This window comes from Lonchura striata, chromosome 5 (genome assembly GCF_046129695.1).
Source record: "Lonchura striata isolate bLonStr1 chromosome 5, bLonStr1.mat, whole genome shotgun sequence".
NCBI lineage: Eukaryota > Metazoa > Chordata > Aves > Passeriformes > Estrildidae > Lonchura > Lonchura striata.
Window position 1 is genome coordinate 36,798,989 of NC_134607.1, and position 17,623 is coordinate 36,816,611.

The following is a 17,623-nucleotide window of genomic DNA, read 5'->3' on the forward strand; positions in this document are numbered from 1 at the left end:
GTTTGTGAGCTGCAAGCTCATTATGGTTGATCTAGTTTTGTCTGCTTCTGGGAACTTCTGTGTGTGTTACAGTACTGAGAGGATTAAAAAAATTGATTTCTATTATTGGTTTTCTTTACTGTGGTATACTGGAAAAAAATCTACATATTTCATAGGCCTGGGAGCTATTACATAGAAATTGTAATTGCTTGAATTCAAGTAAAGGCATAAGAAAATGGCACAAGATGGAGTTGAAACTAACAAAATCTGCTGCTTTGTATTTGGAGCAAGCAAAATATCTGGGTGTCAGAACAAAAAGACTAATTTAGAGAAAAGAAAAAAGAAAAGCAGACCATACATGTGCAGTTGCTGAAACTGCAGATTAGGTTATGATTTTCTTTTTCAGTAACACAACAGTTGTTTCCATGACCTGAGATATTTCCAAACTCAAAATAGAGGGCTGTTCTTTCATGTCTGTATGCTAGGGCATAGAGGGAGAGTAATATAATAGAGGAATAGGATGAGTAAAACCTGTGCAGAGTATAAATACATGAATTGAATAGACATGTTACCACTATAGTGGAATAATAGCAGGATAGAGTTGGCTTTATTGAAGGATAAGTGAGAGCTCCTTTTGGAACCAGATAGGATTTTTGAATAAAAACTTAAATGCACTGATCTGTATTGATTATTTTAACTGAAAACTTATGGACTAGTCTATTTTGATTCTTCTGTGGCATTCATCACCATCATGTCCAAGCCTGTACTAGGATAAATATATGTGATTTAAATCAGCCTGCATACTTGTACCCTTGCAGTAATCACTGTAATATAAAAGTTATAGAAATGTAAAAACTAAAGTGGGAAATCAGGCTCAGGCCTAAATACTGCAGTATTTAGCTCTGGCCTTGTATCATTAAAGATTGTAGAAGAAGAATGTGTTAAAAAGATCACATAAATTCTTATGCTGAATGGTATCCTGTTAATCATGGTTGTTAAGCCAGGTATTACCTCATCTTCTTTAGGTTAGGCTAGTCTTAAAACAAAAGCTCTTGTCCTCATTTTTATGTTTTAAAGGACACAATAAAATTTGGCTTATTCAAGTGTAGAGTTTTTTGTTATGAAAGTTTTCTTTATTTTCAAGCCATGTATCCTGAATTCTAGTGTGGTTCTATAAATTTTCATTTATAGAAAAATGTATATTTTGTTTGACAGAAAAGTTGATTGTTTCAACGGATTCTTGAACTATATATCATATAGTTACTAATTCTTGAACAAGATGAAATAGGTAATTTCACACTAATTTAGCAGTCTTGGTGGGGTAGTTGTTTTGCATATAGGTTGTAATTCCCTCATCCATGTTCCCTCATGTCTTCTTGTAGAAGCACATCAGGGGCCATTCTATTTCCTTTGCACATGACTGCTAATGCCTTGTTTTTACAGCTATTTTTCCTATCATACTTCTGTGGGTAATTTTTAAGTACCTAGGTTTGCAAATATATTGTAACCTGGGGCTTTCTGAATTACTTCATGATTTTCCGCAGGCTGTGTGATAAACAGTGTCTTCTAATGTGCAGGCAAGTGTAAGAAAAAATAAACATTTTATACACAGAGAGCTATCTAAATAGCATCTCTGCTCCATATGTTGTAGTACCCACGAGAGACTCATTATAATCCCTGGACCTTTTGTGCACCAAATACTTCAGTCCGGATAATGCTGTGCTCCATCTGCCTTAATCTCTGAGCTGCACAATGTGAAATTCTTAATGCTTTGACCTGCTATATGCTAGCATTTTTGATCTTGGATTTTTCTTGTCCATGTTTCCATTTCAAACAAGTTTTCAAGGTTGTTGGTTTGAAGTTTGTCAGTTCTACTGAATTATTCTGTGGGTTTTTTTCCTTAAACCAAGTGTAACTTCCAGGTGCTGAAAAGTGTATGCATCTCTAAAGTATTTTATTCTGTTATTTTTGTATTTGGTTTTGTGGTTTTTTTTTTGTTTTTTTTTTTTCCCCACATCTTTTAAGTGTTGTGATTTGTTCATCTTCTTCAAGGTGTCAAATTTGGCAGCGATCCAGAAATATATGTTAGGGAAATTATTTTTTTCAGCAAACAATATACTTTGCTTGCCTCACTTACATGCATTTAAACCTGTCATCATCAACTAGCCACTGTACTGTATTTCAGAATTTCACTCCAGGAACATGATGCTTTTAAAATCTACGGCTGTTTTGGAACTCTCTAAGAGCAGAATACCCATCAGGAGAGATGGGTATCTTGTTTTTTTAATTAAAAAAACTCTAACTAGAATTTTTTCTTTTCAGGGTTGTTTTTGTGTCTACCTTTACCACCCTAAAATTCTTTCTTGTGACTGCAGTAAATGCTTATCATTACTTTTCCCCCTTCCTTTCTCCTACGACCATCAAAGTTTAAGAAAAGATAACACTGCACATTTTAATCCAGTAGTATTTGTCAGTTGAGGATTATCCATTCACATGTCCATTACTGGTAGAAGGTAATGCTGCAAACTGTCTTTATGCTGCCTGTGTTCCAGCCCTTCCCCTGTAGCAGTGCAAGACAACTTGAAAGAGTGAGGGGAGACTTCCCATTTACTAGCAGTTGGGTGGTGAACTATTTTGTCAACAGTTGCATGGGAACTCTGCGTGTGCATTTATTTGTCTGTGCTTTTTAGAGGGGAAGGTTTATGAAACAGACGTGGCAAAAATGTTTGCATGTGTTGAGAATGTTACACTATATCAAAGGATTTAGTTATAGGTGGATTGTTTTTAAATAATTCTTCTCAAATTGCTTGAAATGTGTCTGCAAATGTTTGCTGTCTTTTGGGAGGAAAGGCTTGTGCTGGGTGGCTCAGTTTGTGTTATGGGGAAAAGGTGCCCTTTCGTGTGGAAGGTGGGGAACCAGGAAAAGTTCAGAATGTAACTCATCATTATAAATGAAGGACTCATCATTTTGGTGTACAGGGAAGATTAAACCAGTGGTTTGATCTGTTATCGAGAGGAGAAAATTCAGGCCAAGTAGAGAAGTCCTTCAGCACATGAGCTGTTGTTGGTTTTGGTGGCTTTGCAAATTGATTGCTTGTAGGGATGCTGCCAGTGCTTTTCCCCTCATGATTTTTTATATTGTGCCATGTAATGCTACATGTGTTCATACCCACAAAAGTAAGACTTTAATTTCCAGTTTGTCCCATTGCTTAATGCTGGCTGCTGGTGTTGCCTTGTCCAAGTGGTGTACTGAGAATGAAGCATTTTGTCTTAGCAGTTTTAACCTGACTGCTAGATTCTCCATCACTATTAATTAGCTTCTAAGTTCTAGGAAGCATATGGTTGGTCTCCTGTGAATTGTCTGACCAATTACTTCTCTTCAGATGCTTGATTTTTCTGTAGATGCTAGCATGGGGCTTCTGCAAAAAGTTTATAACAAGATCTGTCCATGGATTTAGTAGAAGGGATGGGATGAATATTCATGTTTCATTATTAATGAAAAAGATGTTTGACTCTGAGGAATTTTAAGAGTAGTAAAGATGCTTGATTTCTGAATTTTTAAAAACTATTCTTAAATCAGCCATATTCCAATGCATGTATCAGAAAATGTTTTCCTGCTCAAGTTACTCCAGAGAACATGGTGAATATATTTGTGGGTAAGGTCTCAAAATGGGGTTTTGTGGCTGACATTGCTATTGAGTGTAGGAGGTCTGAGATGCCAGATCTCATAGAGAAGTAGAGTTCCAGCCACAAAACTCGAGACACAACGTTCAAAGTAAATAGGCTGAGAGAAGGGTATTAAGGTGTAGGCAATAATGTAGTCAGAAGGTGGACAAAACCCTGATTTTTAGAGATTTTGTTTTTATGTGGCATATTTTCCAAAGGTAAAATTCTGCTGATTGAGGCAATAGTCTCTTTTGGTGGATTGAATCTAATAACCAGTTCTTAATTGATAAGCTGAGGGTAAATCCTTATAACTTTTGTCTTGAAATCCTCAGGCTTTTGTTCTGTTTCACAACATATTTCAAATTATTTTTAAAAGTGGTTGATGCAAATTAAAAATGTTTTCATGAAATGTTCAGAAAGAAATTAACTGAATTATATGCAGTGTGAAAATTTAAATTTATGAGCAAGTTAGGGATGATGAAATGTTTCCACTTAAAAATAATTAAAACCTTTTGAAGGTGAATATCAGAAATAATAGTCTCAGAAGACAGATTTTGTCATTGCAAAGGTGTTAATATCTATAAAGAATTCTAGAGACAAATATGCAGATGGCTTACTTTGTAGAACTGAGTTTTCTCCTCTAAGTTTTATGGGTTTTTGGAATTAAGCTCTATCTGTGACAGAAATATTACCTTCAGTACTATTTCATCAGAGTGATATAAATGTATATTCTGCATACAAATAGTTAATCATTTCCATGTTTCTGAAAATACAACAAAGAAAAAAAGATTATATTGTGAAATTTTAAGTACTTTGTAAGAGGATTGAATGAAACTGTATATATTTGCACTTTTCATTATTTTAATTGAAAAATAACTCTATCTTGGATATAAACACAAGCTGATCTACCAGGGATTCATTAGTGGGAGTTGCCAATAGGTGAAAGACAGCATTTCTTATACTAAAACTGCAGTTATGTAAATTAGGCCTGGGTCTATGCAGCAGTACCTGGATATTCAGCTTGCTTTTCAGAGGTGTGACTAATACAAACAAACACCTGGTGTTTCAGTGCACTTTGTAGGTACTTTCCAAGCATAGTAAAATACATGGAGTTGGAGTGGAATTATCCCATGTGTAATTAAGTAGCTGCCTAGTCTGCAAGCATGCTTTTAACTTTGCAATGGAGTGGTGAACAAGGAGTCATCATGTTCTGGTGTGTCCCTATGATATATGTGACAATTTGAATTGATTTTATGTTTGCAGTACCACCAGTGTGAAAATGATGCATTTGTGCATTTCATTTGTGAAAATATTTAATAAAGAAAAGGTGATGTGTTGCAAATAGCTTTCCTTTGCTTAACACAGTCCACCTTTGGGGGTAAAAAATTAATAAATACCACTGTATGCAGAAAAAATGATTTGCAATGCTTCTTTTTTCCAAAATGCATTATTAAATTTTGCCTGGTTGCATCACTTTGCTTCTTGCTTACCTGCCACTTTGAATCATTTTTATCAAGTACTTCTGCTAGCACAGGATCACGAGAAATGTTCAAATTAGCTAAAGGGTAAATGTAAAGTATCAAGCTCGATTCTGTAGAATAGACATTTAAAATCTGATGAAGATTTCTGGTTTGCTGATTTGGGGATTTTTTCCTATTCTTGTGTGCACACTTTTCACTCTGGATATTGTGAGCCTCTAATGGATAATAAATTTATTCTTAGTTATTCTGTGTTGAATTGCTACATGTTGATGTTACTTCAAATTTTTTCTATAATGACTTTTTTCTTTCCTTCATGTTTTTCAGATTATGGCACAGGCTCAGGGTTTGGGGAGGAGATACATTAAAGCCTTTTTTAAAGGTTTCTTTGTTGCCGTTCCTGTAACTGTGACTTTTCTGGATAGAGTTGCCTGTGTCGCAAGGGTGGAAGGAGCATCAATGCAGGTATTCCTGGAAATATCTTTTGTGTATCAGTAAATTAAAAAGTGGCTCTCCACTGATCATAGCAGGGTGAAAAAAAAATTTTCTCAGTTGTTATTAAATGATGTTCTAGTATGGAGTAGTTTAGTTTCAACTTTGTTAAATATTCTGTGAAAGAAAAGATTTTGAGAACAAAACTTCCCAAAATTCTGTCAGTAAAAAGAAAATATAGGGAGAAATAGTGATAGATTGTTTTGATATATGTTTTGACATTTAGAAATATGTAGAGCAATATATTTTGTCTCTTGGGATTGAATTGAGGACTCACAAAGAGTCTTTATTAATTTTTAGTAGCTAATTTGTAGTAACTGTGTGGTAAAACTGTTCCTTCTATACTTGTTCTTATTATTGAACACATAAGGCACAATTACAGGGAAGAATATTGAAAGTGGCATGAACCTACTATTATTGCTTATGTTTATCAGGAAATAGGTATCAGTTCACAATTTTTACTTTGGTTGTATTGAATACTTATACATCATAAGCAAGTAAATATAAATAGCATGTGTAAAATTTAGATGATAAATACTCATGAACACTATTTCTTTCACCTTTTATTTGGTCTTGAAAAAGCTATATTTTAATGTAGATAGAAAATTTCCATGTTATTACTTTGCATTTTAAATCATATGCACTGCATGTTGGTATGCATCTCCACTGATAACAATGATGTATTTTGTTTCAATGTTGCAACATTACAATTAGTAAAAAGTTAGGATTTGATTCTTGGATGTCAAGATCTCTTTTCTGATTGTCTTAATAAGCTCAGAACCTTGAAGAGAGGTTTCACAGCAATCAAGACCAGCTGCTGGAGTTTGAATTATGCAGAATTTATGCGTGGGCTAGAAAACTTAGACTTGATCCTGCACTTGGCTGATTTATGTTTAATGTTCTAAAAAGCATGTGGTGGGGAGGAGGGAATGGCAAGGTGGCATTGTATCTTTTGTGGCAGTCTGTAATCTGATGTTTAAACTCTGTCAAGAAACCTCATTAGGCAGCTCTCACATCAAGAATGGGGATGAAAGTAAAATCACCTTACTCCAGTAATTCCACAATCCAAGCCCAAAAGCTAGGTGTAATGTAAGTTATTATTATCTTTTTCACAGATGCTTTTCTGAATATTGTTGATGACCAGTGAAAGAGGGGACAATCTCAGGGCTTGCAGTTGCAGAGCCAGAAATTTGCACTAAAAATGAGAGGAAGGGAAAACTGTGAAAAAAACCTGTTTTATTATCTTTTTATTATATTCAAGCAGTAGAACTTCAAATAGATAGCACAGCATCTAGAGAAGTACAAAATAAGCCAGATGAATACAACTCTGTTTTCCATCTTCCCATTTTTTGCCTCTATTGCAATTCTAGAGCTACATGGAATGTTTTAAGATGCAAATTCATGTTGGATTTTCTGGTTTTGGCTTGATGCCTTTTTTTTATTTCTGGTTTTTGGATTTTTTTTTTTTTTTTGCTACTAGTGAGTGTGACCTGAGCATTTAAATTTTGAGGTGTTGGGTTTATTTGGCATACCACATTGCCATTTATTGTTTGATCTCTTTCTGCCTCTGATTTAGTGTTCTGTTTGACATCCATTAGTGCTTAATAGTTTTGCTTCAGTAGCTGGAAAGAAATTTCTTAGATTTTCCTCTCCACAAGTGTGTTGTGCCCCTCTGGTTAGACCCTCAGTTTTATGTTTTCTTTAAAGTCAGTCCCAAGTGTTTGAGAGTGGTCTGATATTGTTTTGGAGTATTGCTTTGCTACTCACTTGAGGAGCACAGTTTACTGTAGTTTATCCATGGAAGATTTGAAAGCCAATACTAAAAATTCTGGAAATGGATGGTGGGAGCTGCTGCCTAATATCTGTTGCCAAAAAAAATTCTCCTGTAGAAAAGCAGGTTTGGTAAACATTCAGGCAGTGCAGTCAGATCCCCACACCACACTCATCACAGCTGACTCAGTGAGAGAGGCAAGAAAAGCTCTTTTTTGCAAGATTTTATTCCAGCGAGGTCACATGAAACTGAAGGGAACCCAGTGAGAAAGAGGGAACACCATGTGCTGCAAGCAGTTTAAGAAGGGGAAGGGGGCAGAGCAGCCACCAGGGGTATCCAAACAATGAGGGAACAGGGAAAGGAGAAACCAGGGGAAGTCCATGGGGGAGTCTGCCTTTTCCCCCCAGGAGGACTACTCTGTGGTGGTTAGTCACTGCCTTTGCCAAGGCAGAGGACTTGAGAATTAACTGAGAGCAGGGAGTTCATGGGATGCTACACAATACAGTAATTTGCTTAGATTTATTCAACCTGACAAAGAGAAAGCAATATATATTCACTGGATTATTAAAATTGAAGCTTTTCCCTTGCTGTATCTGTTAACTAAGCATTCCCTCTCTTGATTGAAAAATAGCTTGAAAGCTGACATTTATAATTTTACTGACATCTCAGTGTCTGTAAAACTCTCTGGTTTTATTCTGAAACAGAACTGAAATAGAGGTTTGTTTTAAACTTCTATGCATATGGCCATTTTTCAGATTGAAAAAATAGTCCTAGTGCTTTTAATAAGATACTAATTTCCTTGCCAAGATTTATTAGACATCTAAGCAAGTCTGACAGAGACACAATTATAAGAAATATATACTTTTCTTTAAGAGTAGCTTAAGGGAATACTGGTCATGTTGCAATTCTGTCTGTTAACTGTGTTCTTTGGAGGGGTGATCTATGTCAAATATATCTGAAAGTGATAGGTATGAGGAAGGCTAAACTTCAGTCAATTTGAAGTCAGATTGTATCCTTCAGTCGCATGCTTCCAGGGATACCTTATTGTCTCAATTTGATATCATGGTAAGATTCCCAAGAATCTGTTTGTAATAGACCTCTAAAATATCTATCTGGCTTTGTGTACTTATAATTCTGGCTCCTGCTGAGCCTGAAATTAAAAGGTTTTACAAGAAGCAAAAATAAATTTCTCTGTGTCATGCTTGCTCTCCTACTCTTGCTCTCTGCTGTGTGCTTTCTCTCCCCTCTACACTTTATCCTTTTGTTCTGGACCGGCCTTACTGCTGCTTCATAGTTACTGATGATGTGAACACTTTTTGACACCCTGGTATGCATATGAATAAAGCTTCTAATGAAAATAAAAAATTTCTGACCTAACCAATTAAGACAGACTTCATGCATTGTATTGTCTCCAGCTGATTTTGTATTTTTCAGTGCTTTCAGCCACCTGTTGTAATTTCACTTGTGCTGACTTCAGTGTATATGTGTATTAACTCTAACCTATAGGGAATAACTGTGAACTATTGCTGTTTATAATTTTAACAATTTTAATAGTTTCATTACTTTCTCTTTTATTTCCAAATTTACTGGGTTTTTTAATCACTTGAGGTAGTTTTGTTACTTAGGATTTTAGATTGATGTGCTCATCTAGCATTCTACTTCTGTGTATTTCTAGTGAGTTGTAATCTGTTGACAACATTAAATGTAAGTGAAAAAAATAACTAGTAGTAAGATTTCTTAATTGACTTATGGACTTTTTTGGTGTGACTTCTTGTAGTGTGGGCTGTATACTTTAAAATGTTTGTTGTCATATGGACATCTTTATATTAATTTGTGTTATTTTTTAATTGAGTTTAATTGCTTGTCTGGTATTACAGACTCTTCATACATAAAGATGTGGAAAAGGAGCCCCTCATGGATATATACATTTGTAAATTCATTAAATCAAATGGACAGTTTTCAAATAGGATAGAAAATAACAGCATATGTGCAGCTTTATACGCACATATTGCAAACAGTTCAGTACCAAGGAAGTGGTCTGAGCAGGAACAGTTCAAGGATTATAGGAAGTGGCCTGAGCAGCAATCTCTGATGAAGCACTTGTGTTTTTGCAGCAGCACTTGTGTTTTTGAATGTTCTGTTCCATTATGCATAATACCAGTTGTAATTATTCTGTGGCAGTTTCTCCTAACTTTATTATTAGGATTACTGTACCTAAGCCTTGTGAATAATGAGCTCATGTGAATATTCCTTGTGTTCTCCAGGCTACAAGCAAATAAGTTGTGACCTTCACTAGGGGCATAACAACTATCAAGTTAATCATTATTTATAGCAAAAGGGCATGTTTTTACCCTCCTACTTATGTAGGAGGGTAAAAACTCATGTCCTGTGAGGCTTCATCATACACTGGGGAATCTGAATTTGCATGCTTTTAGCATTAGATTAGTTATTAATTGGAAAGAGCAATGTTTTGTGGCTTCTGCACCACAGTTTAAATTAAGACCTGTGTGCCTTATTTTATGCCAAAAACTTGAGTAAAGAAGTTATAATGCTTCAGACAAGAAGGAAGAAACCTCTGTGTCATTTTGTTTCTTATGAAAAGCCCTTGTGACTATTTGTTAACTCCTTTTGCAGAAATTGTATTTTGATTTTACTAGACTTGAAACCTTACTACTACTTCAAATACTATGAGGAATAAGTTGTATTGTTTCTATACTTGTTTGTTGTGGAATCTTAAGTAGTGTTATTTACAATAGAGAATGGCTTGCTGAAGGATTTAACCTTTTATTTTTTTAATAGACAATAGTGATTGTTGATGTTTCAATAGTTATCTCCTAGATTTCCTTCAGTTTCTTCTAACAAAATAGTATTATTGTCTGCACATTTGTCAATTTTTTTTGTGAGAGAAGAAAAAAGCCTACACCGTTGTATTTTTCTCAAACACAATTCTAATGTATAATGAGTTGAATATCCACTCTGTATGTCAAAATGCATTGTTAAAAATGCATTTAGAGTGCTTTAAGTTAAAAAAACTTATGCAATATCTAAATGTATTTAAATTCTAAGGTATTTCCTTTGTTTAAATGTGCAAAAAAATAGGAGACAACTGAGATAGTGCAACTTGGACAATACTGTAATTACCTAATGTATTTCTCTGTAAGATGTAGTTGATGAAAGTTTATTTGATACAAGTGTGTGAACACTTATTTAGATATTTTTTAAGTATCAGCTGAGAGATACATTGTCTTTTGGAACAATGGTTTTAAGATTTCTCTTTTGTTTCATCCTCCTATTTTGGCCTTTTAAGGCAGATACCTTTGAGTACTGAGGAGTTTACTTTGTGAGAATGTGTCATATATATGATTCCTGCTTTGTAAGATTGGCCTCTGCCTTACACTTAGTAGTGTTGGAAGCTTCTGGCCCCTATGTACCTGCATTTGGCAAAGTGAGTATGACTGAATTGTTTGTGAGTTTGTATGTAAGTCACTTGTGTGTAAATATTTGATCCTTTGGTGGAAAATGCTATAAAGGTGATAATTCTGGAAATCTTGATTAAGAACTACTATTAAAATAACTGCTAATTAGTTCCTGGCTTTCATTTATCTGGTTCTTGCAGTGCATTGAGTCTAGCAAATAAAACAGAAATGAGTGTTAATATATTTATAGCATAGACTCAGACCATGTCTCTATGGATGTTACAGTGATCTGGTTTGATCCCCTGATTTACCCTACTGGAAATTTGCCTGTAGTCCAAAATGTAACTAGCCTAATTTGCTCTTTAACTAAACATGTGATGTCATATCCCTCCCCTTCTCTGTACCATGTTTATTCTTTTGACCTAGCATATTGCATACTTCATGTGAATTGCACCTACTGAAGACCCTACCACATGACTTCCTCTTGCACCTTGAAAAACTAATTTTTCACAAATCCCACTTGAAGTATGTCTTTGTCAAGCAATCTATTTAGCAATGATGAATGAAGAAACTGTAATAAAAAGAAATCAGCACTTCTAAATTGCTTCTGAAGTTAAAAATAAAAACTAAATAACCATTTTATTTGAGACCAAAGTTAACTGAATAACAGTAGAATGAAATTTGACACTGTGTAATTAATTGGGTTGAGAAGAGTTAATTTCAGTCCCCCTGTTGGTTTACTCATTGAAAGTTGCATCAGTTTGGAGAGGGGAATATCAGCAGTGAAAGTCCAGTGGTTTATGTGGTGGTTCAAGTTATAGTGTAAGTGCCTTTTCTACAAAAATAGCAACAACAACAAAATTTTTAGCTAATATTGCAGTTATTATACAAAAAAGGAGCGGTAGCCTAATTTCAACACTCTGTTCTTTATTGCATTTATCACCTAACTCTAGAATATACATTAGCGATTTTCTTGGCCAACTTGGGAGATATTGCAATTTTATTTGAAGACAGCTGTCTGAGAAATAAACTATTACAAAACTTCAGCCTGGAATACTTTGAAATTTTTTCTGTCTAGTAAAAGGAGACTCTTTTTTAAAATAAGCCTTGCAAACATAAATACAGTACTGTGGTGGGCTTCTTCCTTCCTCTGCCCTTTCCCAAGAGTTAACTCAGAGGCAGCATTGATCAGGTACCCTGGTTTTGTATCATATCACACAAAACAATTTTGGGGCATTTGCTGTACCTCCTAATGATGCATTAATTACTTGATTATTTTGATTCATGCCCTTTTGTGTCGTATTGTGGAAGGCCCACATTTATTTCCAGTGTCAGTATGTGCTGTAGGTAGAGCTTGTTTTTCCCCTCTGCAAAGGATGCTGAAATTATATTGCTACAAGTACATATTTTATTTTTAGTGCATTATGCTTTTATAAATAGTAAGATGCCTGCCAAAAGCTTGTTTGTTTGGGTTTTTTCCCCTGGGAATTAGTGTATTTGGTTCTCCTTTGATTTTAGTATAAAATGATAAGCAGTAATAGCAATCCCTTATTTTCATCAGGCTTGCCATAAGTATGTATCCTATGTAGTCTGTAGTGAACTAGAGTTTGCCATAAATGAATGATATTTAACATATCATTTAATAAAGAGGTGTATTTCAAATGTATTTCCTGTAATACAAAGATTCTTGGCCTCTTACAGTAAGTGGGAATGTTTCTACCAATTTTAATGGGTTTCACCTGTTGTTGGAAAGGTAATTAGGTGGAAGATTGATAAAGGAAATGTAGATCTAAATGTAGATCTATTTTTATCCCCTTCTCTCAGCCTTCTTTGAATCCTGGAGGAAGAGAAGCATCTGATGTAGTACTCTTGAACCACTGGAGCATTAGAAATTATGATGTACAACGTGGGGACATTGTGTCACTGGTGTAAGTAATTTTGCATGAATTTCAATACATGCTTATGTAGATTTTGAACTATTGGTCTTTCATGTACAATAATGTAGGTATATATATGAGCAAGGAACCTAACATTTTAAATAATGCATTATTGTTATTTCTATCATCTGCTTTCAAAACTCAGGTGTTCAAAGAATGCATTACCAAGCTTTTACTTGAAAGGAATGAAATGCAAGGTATCATGTTCTGCCAAGGACAGAGTTGTGAGATAGAAAATAGATAAAACATTACGTGGCTTAAAGAAGTATAGTTTTAAGTTGCTTGGCAATGTACTTATGAAAAAACTTTCCTTATTGACTAGTACTATATGTTTTAATTTCTGGTGATGTATGTCTGCTGAATAAAATTTTAGATAAGATCTCAAGGATTCAACCACCTCCATAAAGACCAAATGGAGCAAAATATAGAGTTCTAAATTTAAAATTCGGAGGTCTATGTATCAAGCCAAAAGGTGGCAGTATTTTGCTGTAGAAAATACTCAAGACTAATAGGACAGAAACTCCATTTCAATATACTATAGAAATAGAATGTCAAAGTGCTCTTAACTGATGCAGGGATATAATACATACTCATATTATATGCTTGGAGAGTTTAAGCTTAAGGTTTTAGTTTTGTAAGTGAAATGCACAATATGTAAATTATAACAAAAATGTCTTTGGAAGCCATATTATCTGCCTGCCTTTTTGTCATATATCTTTTCTAATTATCCCATTTTTTTGCCTACTTGTTCACTCTAGTGGTAATTTGTAAGACAATTTTCTTCTTTTGCTAGACACTTAAAATTAGCACTGTGATCTGCCTCATTTTCTGTCATATAAAATTTTCTGTAAATAGTCTAGCTACAAATATGAATTTATTTATATTTGCTACAGATAATACTGCAAAATGACATCAATTTCAGGTTACTTAATGATTGCTGTAAAATGTGATTCTGCCTGTGTGTGCATCCTTCTGCCCAAGTCATGTTCTAGATTGTTTAAAAGAGTCAGTATAACTGATTAGTAATTAATAGACTGAACAGAAAATGAGAATGTTGTCTGATCAGAAAGCAAAATTAATAGTTTCATTCTTATTATACTCCTTGAATGTTTTTGATTCTGTCTGAGCCATCTGCATTAGTTATTTTCATTTTGCTGTATGTTTGAATATGGTAACTAGTATTTTAAATGCTGTGGAGGGTTTTGTATGTTCAGAAACTTCCCTAATCTTTGTGGAGTTTATGTAGATCCACATAGAAAAAGTTGTATTCATACACTGTACAGAAGCTTTTCTTAGTCTTTGGGAAGTCTACTGGGTAATCAGATCAGAGTATTCCAAAAGTACTTTAAGATCAATACAAAGGAAGTTGAACAATGTAAAAATAATTTATTGGATATTTTAGTATGAAATATCATTCAATATTTACATTTTCAGTAACAACTTTTAAGTACCTCATGATACAGGTTTGTTAGAAGCAGTTTTGGCCTGCTTCCTTATTGTATTGTTAAGCTTTTAATTGTGTGATAAAGTCTTGCAGGGTATAGTATCTGGATGTGATTTTGTACTTGTCAGTTTTTGAGACTTAATTTTGCTATACAATGCTTCTATTATGTAAATGGTTTAATACTTTTAGCTTTTTCATTTTGATTGTTTATGTATTATTTCTATAACTTACATATATGCGTGGATTTTACTTGCTGGTCCTCAGAGCCTGATTTAGGTAAGGCATGAAGTCCCATGTCCCATCAGGTGCTCCTTTACTGATCCTCTCAGAAATGCAGTTAAAAAAGTATTGATGTGATTGAGATAGGCAGATGGATATGTAAGCCTTTGTTTTGCATCCTTGTTGGCTGCTTTACATTTGTCCACAGTATCCTCTTTGCCAAGTTATAGCAGAAGATAGTTTAGTGGTTGAGGAAGGGTTGTCTTTTGCAGAACAAGAGCTGAAGTAAAATATTCCTTCATGGCAGCATGACCAGGGCCATTCAAACTCATGTCTTTGCTCCAAGTTTTGGCTATTGACCTTCTACTTACAATGGACTTTGCATGTTGGGATCTCAACAATCCCCTTAGGAATGGCATTTCTGATGGTATGAAGAAAGCAAAAAGGTGAGTTAGTCTTGGTGGTCTTGGATGCCTCTGAAAAGAATCAGTGAGCTTGTGGTCATGATTCTGATTCTGCTTGCAGATCCAAGTTTTTCCTCTATTTTCTAATCTAGTTTTTGATAAACATCTCTATATATACATATATATATATATATATACATATATATATATATATATATATTTATTTATTTATTTTATGACTTTGATTACAAATGAAGAACCAAGTACTCAAGTACTTCGTAAAGGTATGAATGAAGACTATGTGTCTCTGTCATCTCGGTCTCTGTATATGCTGTAGGTGAACCACTCATCTCAATCATAACTGTCAAATTAGCCACTGTATACACACATGTGCATTTACCTTGTTTTAAACAAAATATTTTAAATGACATTAGTCTTTAAAAATATTAAATTAGAGTAATGTAAAACCAATGGAGATAATAAGTTCGTAGCAAAAAGTTATTTCTTTAATTGCAGTTTAGTGTTTTACAGATAGTTATATCTTACCTCAGCCTTTAGAATATTTTTCCCTTTAGCTTGAACTCTTTTTTATTGATACCAGAATTAGGAAAGCTCAATGTTACATGCTGTAACTTTTGAACTCACAATTTTAAGTCGATTCAGAACTAAACAAAATGTTCTGGTTCTTAACTTGATCACTTGCTCAATGCCTAATTTAGGTACTGCTATATTATTTGGACTTAATACACTGAAAATCAAAGCAAGAATATTTTTTTTAAATACATGAAGTAATTTCAGTTATTCTGTGTTTCAGAGTACTACCTTTCCATCCCTTAAATGGATTTTAAAAAATAAAAAAAGTGTGTTATATTTTTAGTTTGGAAAATGCATTTGTTTTTCTTCAAAGAGGAAAAATAGTCATGTAGCACATGACATCATGTTTCAGAGACGAATGCTTGTTTTTGCCAGGCAGACCTGGATTTTTCAGTAACTTTTATGTTGAAACAGGCATCTATTTTGTAAGAGTTTAGCTGAGGTAGATCTCAACAGTTGTGTAGAACTTGATCAGATATTGCGGAATGAGTTATAAGATAGGTAGTGTTCTCTCAGCTGGTTTCACTCTGTAAAGTTTGAGCGCCAGCAGCATCGTAGCTGGAGCTGTATGTGTCACAGTGGGGGTTGTACAGCTCCTGCAGTTCCCTGGGAATACATTCTGCAGCTGCACTTCCCAGCACTTATAGAGGTAGTGCTCTTCTACTGCAGATTAAGGGATATTTTTGCCAGTGTAACCTGTATGTGATTTGTTCTTTACTGTGTACAAATGCAGGCATTATTATAAAAAGATGTTGCCAAAGAGTGATTTTTAGGTCTAGAATTCATTTTGGTTGCCTTTATAGAAACCCTCCTGTCTTGATTGTACAATCATATTGTCTTTTTATTCCAAAATTCCTGTCTTAATGTAGAAAAAAAGTTGGTGCTTAGATTTTCAAATGATGAAAAGTTAAGGTTGTAAATATTCACAGACACTAATTTTAACTTTTGATGAATTAGAGGTTAATTTAAAGGCTGTGCTATGTCTGTAATAGAGAGAACACCTTATCCAATGTTTGACTGAGAGCAGGAACTTACTTGCTGGATAGGTTGCCAGGTGTCCCTCCATTGCTAATTTAGAATGTGTTCTTATGTGTCAAATAAAAATAGCTATGCTAAATTAATCTGAGGAAAAAAAGAAGGGAACCATACTGTTTGTTCTGTACATCCTTAATGGTAAACTGCTTTTAAAAGTATGAACTAGAAAAGCTAAATGGGCAGTATGTTTAAAAAATTGTTTTTAAAGGTCAGCTAAAAATAAGGAAATAAGTGTTGTATATTTTGTCAGCTTCTTTTGAGTTCTCATATAGGAGCAGAATTGCTTTAAATACAAACCCAACTTTCTACATAGAAAATTCCTTCACATTAAAAAAAAACCCAAATCATACTTTTTGTCTCCTATCCTTCTTATCCTTTGGATATTAAGGATATTAAGTGGCTTCTCTCACTTCTTCCTCTGGCTGTAAGATTATACTTAGACCTTTCAATAAACTCCTTTATTTTGGGTAAACTGCCAAGCATTTATATGAGCTTGATCATTGAAAAATCCAGTGCAGATCATAATTCTGGAGGAAGAATCAAAGAACTGCATTTGAGGTTGTTTCTGCTGCTGTGTCCCTCACTGGCATCTGTTCAGAAATGAAAACTGGAAAAGATAATTGCGGTGGTGATTTTATGTGATGGTTCAACAAGTTTCAGCTTATACACAAAAATCTGAATAATGCAATTTTCAAAGGAATGTAGTCTTGTTTAGTTAATGAAAACAAAAGAGTTTTCAAATTGTGCAAACTGAATATATGCTATTCATAGAAGATCACTAATTGGAATTTCATTATTGAGACTAGCTTAGTAAAATAAATATCAGTAAGAAGGTACTTATTGAAAGAACTGCCTTGAATGTGAATTAGTTGTAATTATGAAAAGAATTTCTACTAAATTCTGATAGATATAATGTGAATGGGTATCTAATGGTTCTTGCATTGCATTTGAGAAATCTTCTTTCTGACCAAAATACTGGACAACCTTTTATGAATACCTCTGCTTGGCCTTCTTAAGTCTTCCAATTTCTATTCTATTTTTGTTTGTACTTAGGTCTCCGTACCAAGTCATCTGTCTTCTGGCAGATAGGACACTGCAAAGGAGGTTGTGCTGACACTGAAGCTAAATAATCACTTTAGTTTCTATGCCTCAGTGACCACAGAAAATCTTTTCCTTTTCTGTTCTTTT

General features: G+C 34.3%; 1 protein-coding gene across 1 annotated transcript in view; it reads left to right on the top strand.

Annotated features, from left to right (window-relative positions):
- The window catches only part of IMMP2L (inner mitochondrial membrane peptidase subunit 2), a 409,354-nt gene that overhangs the window by 3,446 nt on the left and 388,285 nt on the right, over positions 1-17,623 (top strand). The window contains exons 2-3 of the mRNA XM_021545266.3: positions 5,451-5,588; positions 12,627-12,730. Coding sequence (XP_021400941.1) covers positions 5,454-5,588; positions 12,627-12,730 — 239 coding nt within the window. The 5' untranslated portion in view covers positions 5,451-5,453. The remainder of the gene's footprint in view (positions 1-5,450; positions 5,589-12,626; positions 12,731-17,623) is intronic.